The 11,350-nt window shown below is 42.5% G+C and overlaps 2 protein-coding genes across 2 annotated transcripts; both read right to left on the bottom strand.

Annotated features, from left to right (window-relative positions):
• Window positions 1–241: 241 nt before the first annotated feature.
• On the bottom strand, window positions 242–1,618 carry LOC127785245 (protein IAL1-like). Its single transcript, XM_052312676.1, has one exon. The coding sequence runs from the start codon at window positions 1,570–1,572 to the stop codon at window positions 475–477; it is 1,098 nt and encodes a 365-aa protein (XP_052168636.1). The 5' UTR covers window positions 1,573–1,618; the 3' UTR covers window positions 242–474.
• A 2,679-nt stretch (window positions 1,619–4,297) lies between these two features.
• On the bottom strand, window positions 4,298–10,254 carry LOC127785334 (zinc finger CCCH domain-containing protein 59). Its single transcript, XM_052312766.1, has 10 exons — window positions 10,116–10,254; window positions 9,756–10,038; window positions 9,366–9,487; window positions 9,116–9,237; window positions 8,299–8,416; window positions 6,653–7,071; window positions 6,071–6,371; window positions 5,837–5,933; window positions 4,896–5,041; window positions 4,298–4,785 (listed from the first exon to the last, which is right to left on the bottom strand). The coding sequence occupies exons 1-10, from the start codon at window positions 10,218–10,220 to the stop codon at window positions 4,657–4,659; spliced, it is 1,842 nt and encodes a 613-aa protein (XP_052168726.1). The 5' UTR covers window positions 10,221–10,254; the 3' UTR covers window positions 4,298–4,656.
• Window positions 10,255–11,350: the final 1,096 nt, after the last annotated feature.

Below are 11,350 nucleotides of genomic sequence, written 5' to 3'. Positions count from 1 at the left end.
ATTAATTTGATACTTATATATCTCTCGCAAGAACAAAGGAGTAAATTTGATTTTAAAAAAACATTTGTACAACATTATTATTTATTCTCCTTTTTTCCTTGAAAAGATCTATATGTAAAAACTTTGTTTCTCAGATTTCCTCAAATTTCAGTCGAATAATGCATGGACATAACTGGATCAGAATTCATCTCTTGCCAATGATTTGAGGGAGATGGCGAAACTCAAACGGTGATAGTGAAGGTGATTTCCCTTGGTGGAGGTAGAAAAATTCATTAACCTCATTAATAGACAGAGCCTTTTATTTGCACTCTCATTCATAGATACATCATCTACTATTAATTAAAACTTGACTATTTATAAGCTAGTCTAGTGATTATTTTTGTAATTAACTCCTAACTCAACAAGCCAAAATTTGAAATGCAACAAGCATTTCATCATATCCGAATCAATCAAATCGAGAAACTAATTAATTAATTAATTAATAACGTGTGTTCCAACTTTCCAAGCATTAGAAGAGCACCCAAGCTCCAGCTGGCAATGCGCCGCCGCCGACGACGACGACCCTGCCGCCGGCAGAATCTTCTGCTCCGGCTGTTCGACGAACACGCTACCGCCGTGTTCCATCGTCGCCGGCAGCTCAGGCTTCACATCGAACGGCGGCGCGGCCCCGATCTGGCACTGCTGGAGCTGATCGCTCAAACCCATCGGCGGCGAGGCGTCGGCGTCGCCGCCGTTGCCGGTGTACCAGGCGTGGCTGCTGCCCTCGTCGCCGGCCGTCCCGTAGTTCAAGTACTCGTAGGGTTGTTGCGGCGGCGGTTGCGCAGCTAGTGCCTCGTCCTTGACGAGGTATTGCTCTTGGTCGCCGTCGCCGGCGGTTTGTTGGTCGGCGTAGAACGCGTCGACCATGGCGTCGTCGTTCTGGTTAGGGACGACGGCGCCGGCGAAGAGCATTTCCGCTGCCGTGTCAGCGAGCGGGTCGACGTTCGCGACGAGTGGATCGTTGGCTGCCGCCGCCGCCGCAGCGGCGTGCTGCTGGCGGCAGAGCTTGAGGTGGTGCTGGACGGCGGCGAGCTCGGCGTGCAGCATCTCGTACTGGCGGCAGAGCTCGACGACGACGCGCGCCGCGCCGCCGACGGGGTCGCTGGCGCGCGCGTTGGCCTCGAACGTGAGCGCCTGCATGGCGTCGGCGTGGAGCTCCGGCGGCGTGTCCCGCAGCGTCTTCTGGATCTTGCTGACGCCGAACAGGTGGTGCGCGTTGAGGAATCGCCGCTGCTCGTCGGCGGGGAAGTAGCGCGCGAGCGGGCAGTCCGCGTTGCACTTGCGCCGTTGGTACTTGCACGCGGCGCACGCCTGGCTCTGCCCTACGCCGCCGCCGCCGCCGCCTCCCCCGACGCCTACGCGCGGGGGCGCGCGCGGCGGAAGCGGCGCCGCGGCGCCTCCGCCTCCGCTGCTAGCACTGCTGCTGGCGATGTGTTGGCGGTGGAGCGCGTGTTGCGGCGGTGGGTTGGAGGAGGAGGTGTCGGCGGTGGAGACGGAGGAGGAGGAGTTGGTGGTGGAGGAAGACGCCGTCATTGCTGGCTCCGCCTCCGCCGCCGCCGCGGCCGCCGCGGCCGGCGAGGTCGGTGCGATGGTGACTTGGTGAGTGGAGGAGAAGAGAGGAGGGGACCGTGTTTCGCTGCGTGATTAGTGGTGGCTAATTGCGCAATTAGGCTATTTAAGGTAACCTTTTTTGTTTTTTTGGTTAATTTGGATCGAGCTACCTGCAGGTATAGCTAGCTGGCCGATGAACAAACCTGATCCAAACAATACGCGTCGATCGATCGAACGGACGAAGAATGAGTCATGGATGCATCGGAAAACGTGGATTATTAACGGGGGAGAATTTCGATTTCTTTCGTAATTCGGTTCGTAATTTTGCAGTAGCCGTTGCACGTTTGAAAATCGTTCGACGAACGAAGTTGCGGTCCGTGCGTTGTAACGGAAAAAAACAGAAAAGAAACGGAGATAAACTCGAGAAATGTTTACGGTAGCGCTAGAGTGCGGAATAATAGATCGAGCGCCGCATAACATTCTCTCCGGTTTTTGTTTTTTTACCACCCCACCTTTTTCTCTGCATCCTACTTTTTTTTGTTTTTTTCTCCTTTCCACCTTATCCGTGCGTTTTTTCTTTGTAGTTATTCTGTTTTCATGTTTTAGTAATTTTTTCTGTTTTTTCGTTTCTTCTATGTAGTTATTATGTTTTCGCGTTTTAGTAAAATATTTAGCTTCTAGTTTTTTTTCTGAGTTTGTTCTCCTAGTATCTCTGCGCATTTTGGAAGTAACGAATGCCTCTCACAACTACTCATTCAAAAGTAACACATTTACTCACATGAATGTCTCAACATCGTATGACGTCATACCTAGATAGTTATAAAAGAATTACTACCAGCTTACAATGCTAGTAATTATTTTACCAATATTATAAATATTGTATACAGTTCGTGGTCTGTGAGTAAAACAATTACTACCTTCCTCTCGATATAGGATCACGTAGCCACCGTATAGTAATATGTTTACTGATGTGTTCAATACACAATACATAAGAGTAAAAATTGAGATTTCATGGTCTGCGAGTAAAATAATTACACTTTCCTATCGATATAGCCATGATCTCGTAGCCACCATGTAGTAATATGTTTACTGATGTGTTCAATATACAGTATAAGAGTAAAAACTGGTGATCTATATCACAAAATAGTCATACGAATGAAAAAATTATAGGCTCAATCACACACAAGCGATAAAATTACTCACAGGTGAATCAAACTAGAAAAGAAAAAAGTGATTCTGTCAAAAATCCGTGTAGTGGCTTTGCTGGATCTCGCTATAAGGATGAAGAGGATGGTATGTGTCTTGTGACTGGTAGTGGAGAGGGCAACCAGTTAGCGAGCAGTAGTCAACGATGGAATCATGGAAGGATGTAGCGGTGTGGTCTAGAGATGAGCTCAACGTTGCACAGTAGCAGCCATCCATCATCTAGCAAGCACGAAAAAAATACAAAAACATTCTCGTTCATGTCGATAGAGATGACGAGTAAAAGAAAAATAGCAAACAACCTCCATCACCGGCAGACTCCACCCTATCCTCTGCAGCCAGCCACATGGAGCACGATGTGCAAATGCAGGACTTGTGTAGCCCATCAATTGAGATCAGGTAATATTGTAGATTGCAAGTTAATTTGATTTGCAAAAAAATAATTTGGGGCTTCATACGTGAAGTTGAAGGAGAGTATGCAGATGCAAATCAGTGTCAATTCCTTACTTGTTTGTTCTATCAATGTCGCCGACATGGAGCAGCCGCTGATTTTTGCTATTGGCCCAGGTGAACACCTCCTTGCTAGTTAAGGTGCTGCCTAGCGTTCGGTAGCGAGGCCCCAAGCAGTGTCGTCGCCTCAACAGCCGCCGATCACCGCCATCAACCGCCAAGGTGTCCTCGTCCTCCTTCATGGTGTGTCGCCGATTTGTGGGCTGGGATGGTGGATCGATTCAGATCCAAAAAAAGAAAAAAAAAGAAATGGGGACGAGAGTGGTTGGTTGGGTACGGGAAAAATAGAATATATACCGGAAGCAGAGAAGTTGTTTTTATTAAAGTAAATCATTTATTCTGGTAATGGTGGGAGAACGATGCGCCATGTAGGGTGGGATCGGAAGCAGGGAAGTTGTTTTTATTATTGAAGTAAATCGTTTACTCGAATAAAGATGGGTGGTAGAGGCGCGTGATATGAGTAAATCGTTTACTCCGACAACAGTAGAAGTGGGATGCCTAGACATGGGGTAGGGTGGGCATGGGCTGATGCATATTTGGCCGCTCCTAATAGTTCTAGCATTTGTGAACTGATATCCATAGTATTAATATATTTTATCAATATTTTAATGAGGTTATGCACGATTTTATAGTTATTTGGTCGAGCTTTTTTTGGCTGCTGACACGTGACAAATGTTTGATTTTGTTATCCCTTGTAGGCTAACGTGACTCGAGCAACAAGAAATAATTTTAAATATGATTTTTTTATTCTATTTTTTTGTTACTCGAGCAACGAGAAATGATTTTAAATATGATTGTTATTTTATTCTAATTTTTCTCCTTCAAAAGTCAAGGTTTAGAAAATAGGAAGCGATAAAAGATATCGCGGTCAAATTTGTCATATGTTCAAACAAACGCTAGTACGTTCCATTCTCGTTTTTTTGGGAATTCATGTTTTCTTTTTTTTTTTCTAATTGGACCCTTTTTTTTCCTCAAACCAACTACACATTAAGTGCGAAAAAAACAATCAGGTTCTGCATCGACAAGCACAAGAAAAATGTGTTATTTCCTACTTTAGGACACAGGTCTAAAGAAAAAAGATATATAAGAATTTCGACCACTGCCCATCGCCTCAGATCATCACATTGTATACGAGAAGTCTCGAAGAACAAACGTGGCACTACGGCCAAATTTTAACTCTTAACCGAAAAAAAAATTTGTTCCCGAATCAATCAATAGAAATTACAATAATGGACCTCAAAGTCGGTCCATTTCTCAAATATGGCCTACCTAAGTACTTTCAACTACAAAAATACAATGCAAGTTTAGCAGCACGTTCTTGTCCGGTGACAAATTAGCAACTTAAGCACATTGTCATTCAGCTGGATCAAACTCACGAAACCCTTGTTTAAAATCATCCACCATCTGGATTTCTTCTTCTTTAGAAACCTTACAGTTCCTCCAATCTGCACGATCTGCCATGCTTAGCAACCCAGCCAACACCTGTAGATTGACAGTTAGGTTTCGACGATATCATTATTTTCTTTCCATCCCCATGTAGGTTATTTTTCAGACAAAAAAAGGCCTTAACGATTATCATATGGTATATATACCTCACGGCCAAACTGAGCAGGGAACTTCTCATTACTGTCAACCAAATGTAAAAGCACCGAACCTTCTGGTAGCTCAACATAAAACAAGCTTGATTTGCTGTCACACTCTGATCTTAACAATTCCCTGGCGCGGTTAGCACCACCATCTGAAAACAAAGAGAGAGCTCAGGGCAAATCGAATTATAAGCAACATAAAACTTGGCCACGTGATACACAATTGTTGAAACTTTTAGGAAGACTTCCTTAGAGAAGCAACATCATGAAGATGTATTGGCATCACAGTATGCTCATTGATGTGTGAATAGCCCATTTAGGCTGTGTTCTATACTCAAGGTTCCCAACCCCTCTCCTTCGTTTTCCGCGCGCACGCTTTTCAAACTGCTAAACAGTGCATTTTTGTAAAAAGTTTCTATACGAAAGTTGCTTAAAAAAATCATATTGATTCATTTTTGAAAAAAGATTTAATAAATACTTAATTAATCACGTGCTAATGGACCATTCCGTTTTCCGTACCGGAGGGTTACGTTCCCAACCCAGGGGAACCCAGGGGAACGAACGCAGCCTTAAGGCTTATTCGGTTCACAGGATTTCCAAATCACAGGAATAGGAAAAACGTAGGAATAATGTAGGAATGCACGTGCAAAACAAAGGATTGGAACACAGGAATTTTTCCTCCACCGAGCTAAACAAAAGAGGATAGAGTAGATGTTTTCATTCCTATGGAATTAGTACATTTTGGAGGATTTTTAGAGGATTGGAATAGTGTTCCTATGGAAAATTTTCCTTTGAATCCTACAAACCGAATGCATGAATAGTGCTTATTCCAAAGAAATTGAGATTTCCTTTAGGAATCCTTCAAAACGAATAAGGCCTAAGATTGTTTTTGTCTATCCCCTTTCTATTCAGCTGACTAAGAGAGAGAAAGTTAGGTACAACTTCACCTGGATTCACTACAGAAAATTCAAATCCCAGTCTCTGTGCTGCTAAATGGAATATCTTTTTAACACTTGATGCTTTAGACAATGGTACTGGAACAGCCTGCGCAGAAATTTAGTGGATTACCATCCAGTATGAACAAAAAACAAATGAGATCGCATACAAGCATCCAAATTCCAAATGACAGCATCATTTAAATGGAAGCATGGAGCAACATATCAGGAGAAAAATGTCCTCACCTGAAGGTTTGCATGGCGGGACTGCTGAGAAACCCACTCGAAGTATATAGCTATCTTTCCTTGTTTCTCAAAATACTTGGCCAGAGCATCCTTATATCTCCCAAGCTCTGCCTCAGCTTCCACGGGCATCTTTAGTGTACTAGAGCAGTGCTCAACTGGTATAACTAGAACATGGTTTGGAACAAGTGGCCCTTTTGCAAGTGCACAGTAGTAACCTTCTCCAATGCTGATAACAAGATGTGATTCAACATCTGGACTTGACAAGCAGAACCAGCAACTGCTCTCAACACGTCTTCGTTCGCTGTAGTAAACAAAAATACAGGGTGAATCCCACAATTAGATAATCAGAATTCTTAGTATACTAGCCGAATGCTCGTGCTTTGCTATAGATAAAAAAATATAAAATATATTATAATACTACTACTCAATTTAACTTTATATGTCTATCCATTTAGGATTTGATTGATATTTAATACTAAGAAGTTTAAGGGGTAATTTGTAAAAGTGCAATGTGAGTAGGTGGGGTGGCAGATTGTGCATGTGTGCTTCAGACAGAGTGAGAGATTTGGAATATTTTCTCACCTACGTGGTTTTGTATCCCTAACAGCACCCTCATCAGAAAGGCTATGAGCAAACCTACACTCAGGACCCTTCTCACATTTTCCTTTGTTTAAGAAATCAAAACAGACATTCCTATTGTAATGCTCCCTGGCCTCCTCATCATGCCTATAATTGCATTTACTCCCTCGAGGACAGGATCCTGATGATGTAAATTTGAAACATAGACGATTCCCACCGGCTTCACCATGTCTTTGCTTCTTGACATCGTAACGCCAGTATTGCAAATCAGCATCCTCAGCAGGACGCTTTGGAGTTTCTTCAACAGGAACTGACTTTGCTGGAGAAATATATGGGGATAAAGTAGTATTTGGAGGCCTTGCGTGAATATCAACACTGGACATGGTAGATGCTGGAGTAGGAGAAATTGCATGAATAAATTTCTGAAAAAGAATATGCAATAATGAGTAGACAATTAAGAATAATAGCAACAAATCAAGAGTAAATGTGATAACAGAAATTTAACATAACTATCAGTTATCTACAACTTCAGGGGATGATTTCAGCAATTCTGCTACCACAAAATCAGTGCACAAATTTTGTTCACAGAACTGCAATTCTGCTACCATCTAAACCATTTGACAAGGCAGGTTCAGTTGTATTTCTCAAACGGCCAACTCAGGACTGCTAGGGCATTTACAATGCAAAGTGGCCTTAGAGCAGCTCCACTGCTGATTCGACTGCTACAATCCACCGAAGTTGAATAAAGGTTTGGTTCGATAGCTGTAGTGTTGAATCGAATCGTGGGACCCATGTTGAAAAAAGTTCCTCCAATCACTACATTCTGCCCTGCCTGCATGTGCCAATGGCCCTGGGCAACGAACTATTTACTCGGTTGAGTTTGAATATACTTTGGAGTTTGATTTTTGCTCTGACATGCATGCGTCGACTGCCACAGTGTACACAGTTCGATCTTTTTGCATTAAAATCATTTTAAGCCCCACACTGGAGTTGCTCTTATGACGTGGTCTTGGAAGAGAGTGCGCCACGCAGGGTAAAGCCACCATCAAGTAAGTGCATAACTAACTCTATTTTAGTTAAACCTTGATCCTAGGACCCATATTGTTATCTCCTCTCCCTAGCCCCAATAGGGAGCCATATGTGCATGTCCAGTTTGTACACATGGTAAATTGTAATGGTCAACTTGACCATGCGCATGATAAGTGGACCCACTTTGCCAGAAGGCCTGGAAACTGATTGTTGAAGTTGTTGCTAACTGAAAACCTGACTTAAAGATGTAGGAAACAGATATTGTAACCATATAAGTTGCAGGTTTCTGAAATACACTAATAAATCAGTGAAGATTTTCATTTCTGAAAATGATAAATATAACTGAAAACTAATACTTCCTCCGTTTCACAATGTAAGACTTTCTAGCATTGCCCACATTCATTTAGATGTTAATGAATCTAGACATATGTATGTGTCTAGATTCATTAACATCTATATGTATGTGGGCAATTCTAGAAAGTCTTACATTGTGAAACGGAGGGAGTACTAGAACTTAATATGTATACTAAATTATGAACAAAATACAAGAAAATGTAGTAGAATTATAACCAGAAACTATGTTTGAAGAACTAAGTTGATTTGGCCAAATATAGATGTACCTGCTTCTCTTTGTTTCCAACATTAGCAAGTCCAATAAAACGGGTAACATGTGCAGCGGAATCATTCACATATGGTTCCCTTGCATAGAATACACCTTTAGAACCTGCAATATGATATCTGCAGGAAACAGACTTTTGTTACAAATTCGGTATACTTTTGGTTGGCATTGTATCTTATAGACTTATATAAATGTAAACATATTCCGTGATTATGCTTTCAGTTAGTCTAGTCAACATTTAAACTACTAGCTTAATACTAGTGTATTTGCTTGGATAAAAGAAAATTATGCATGTCTTCATATTGTTCAAAGAAATAAATGTAATTCTGCATTGAAGTCCTTCACCTTTTGTGTTACAAGGGGCATTTGACTGTGATACACACACTGATTTCAGAATTAACTCATACACCACATATATACATGGCAATTCAGTCATGTTTGGCCTTTAATGTTAATTCGTGAATTTGTTGTTAGAAGGCTAAAAGCCTAAAAGAGAATAAAACGTCATATGGAAGGTTCTTCGTGTGAATTTCACAAAACTACAAATACCTTGACCAAACTACTGCAAAACTACAAATTTAAGGAGGTGTATAACAAAACTATAGATTTAGCATCACATTTGTCTCAAAACTATAGAGTTAAGGCATAGTATCACAAAACTACAGATTTAGCAGCAGTTTTATCACAAAATTACAGTTTTCGTTACTCCCGGAGAACATCAGTGCAATGGATTTGAACTCTAAAATCTGAATTACTACCACCAACACTACTTTCTTCTTCAAGGAGGGATATAGAAAATATGAATTCAGAAACCAAACCGTGGCTTAATCTCAGCAACCAATGCAGCAACTACAGGATCATATCCATGAGGATCCGATATCTGAGAAGGTGCATTAGAAGTATCAACTCCATTCACCACTCCAGCAGGCCATTCGTTAGTGCAATCTCATTATCGTCAAGGGAACTCAGCACCAAACTTGATACTTTGAGAATTCATGTACGACAACACCTCAGTTTAACACAAGCAGCTAAGAAATAATAATGCCATAGAAAGAAAAAAGGATATGTCAAAAACAAATCAACAATCCCCGGCTCTTCGGCAAGAGCCCGTAGTGCATCAACATCATCCTGGCTGTAGCAGCCAGGCCCTCCTGGCCCTTTCCTTCCCGACAAGTAAACGACAGATAAACCTAACGAAAGGTGAGAAAATCAAATAAATGGAATTGCTAAAGCAAGCATTTGTTTCGATGATCCCATTTCCAGCCCATTCCTACAATAGCTCGCATGGAATATTTTATCAGCTTCAAAAGAAAAGATGCTGCAATTGAACAGGTTTAACATTTTACTTCAGACATTGGAGATGTAAAGCTACTCATCTATGAGCACAGTATTTACGCCTAAGTTAATGAAACAAATTAGTCCAACACAATTGAGAAATGGAAAGACGAAGAGAGAAACCATGGAGGGTGAAGCGGGCGCTGCCTCTGAGCCAGAAGAGGTTGGGGCATATCTGGATGCCTCCGGGGGAGAAGCCTCGGGCGCTGGACGCGGCCTTCGCGAGAAGGCGAGGCGCCGCGGGGCCGTAGTCCCCGGTGAAGTAGGTCGGGATGGGCACGGCGGCGCGTCCCTCCAGGTAGTCCGCGACCTCCCCGCCGCCGCCGCCATCCCCGTCGCCGGCATCGGGGGAGAAGAACTGCCCGACGCAGAGCAGCGCGTGGAACGGCCCCGTCGACTGGTTCACCTGTGCCGACGGCAGCCGGTGAGAGGATACGACGAGATGGGAGGGGAGGACGCGGCGGCGGCGGAGGAGGAGGTTACCGAGGTGACGCGCTTGAAGAGCTGGTGGAGGCGGCCGTTCGCGTCGCCGGCGAGGAGGATCCGCGGCGGCGTCGCCGGAGACGGCGAGGCAGCGGCGGCGGCCATGGTGGGGTTTGGGTTTTTGGGTGAAGCGAAGAGGCCTCTGGAATTCTGGATCTGCGTTACTAAGTTGGGCCTCAAGGTAGGACGCGTTCTTTTTGCTGGGCTTCGTGAGTGGCCCAAAACATAGTACGGCCCATATTATGTTTAGAAGTACACGACTTTAGGTTTAGGCCCCTCCCAATAGAATTTTTATTCTAAACAGGGGTGACATATGCCAGTATTTTTTGATGATGTAGTAAGAAATTAATGAAGTGAGAGATGAAATGAGTTTTATCTAGATGAAACAATTTCTACACTTTTACCAATACAGTTTGTCTCTTGCATATGCTACTATGCTAGCTATGAAACAACAAAAATAAAACCATGCATTGCAGTATGGGCGCTGTTTCAATTATTAATTAAATGTCTTGTTGTTTATGTGGCATCTTTAGAAACATAAAAATGGCATCGTTCATTGGGAAATGGCCTTATAAACAATCTTAGTGTGTGTTCTCGACTACATTTTCCTAACTTCTACTCTCTCATTTTTCACGCGCATATTTCCTACTGCTGAAAGCTGTGTTGTTTAAAAAAATATAGAAAAATGGCTTTAAACAATCATATTAATTTATTTTTAAAGTTTTTTAAGCCAATACATAATTATTCTTGCGCTAATCCATCGCTATTTTTTTTTTGCCGGAAAGAAAGTTTCACAGCATGTAGGTTTGAACTCATCCTTATATGACCAACTCGTGACCTGTGTCTTTTTACTATGTGTATGTGTAGACAGCGCACTTAGGTATGTGAGTTATATGTATATATGTTTATGGGCATCTTTTGTATAATAAAAAAATGTGATATGCAAAGTACTGCAAGAAAGGTTTCACTTGGCACAAGACCCACTCAAAATTCTCCTTTGTTAAAAAAAATAAAACCATTGTCTTCACATTTTACACGCCATAGACACATACAATAGATCATTTAGCCCCTTCACATCTTTCAATTTGTGACCTTTTTCTTCAACTAAAAAGAAGGCACTCTATCAGGCTACAAGTTAATCTGTCAAATTTTTCGTAAGACACATACAATTATACAACTGTACAAGTCCTCCATACATGTGCAACTTAATAGCCACCCATGCATATGCTTACAAG

This window comes from Oryza glaberrima, chromosome 9 (genome assembly GCF_000147395.1).
Source record: "Oryza glaberrima chromosome 9, OglaRS2, whole genome shotgun sequence".
Classification (NCBI taxonomy): domain Eukaryota; kingdom Viridiplantae; phylum Streptophyta; class Magnoliopsida; order Poales; family Poaceae; genus Oryza; species Oryza glaberrima.
The sequence above is the reverse complement of the archived record's forward strand: the minus strand, read 5'-3'. Positions and strand labels throughout refer to the sequence as shown.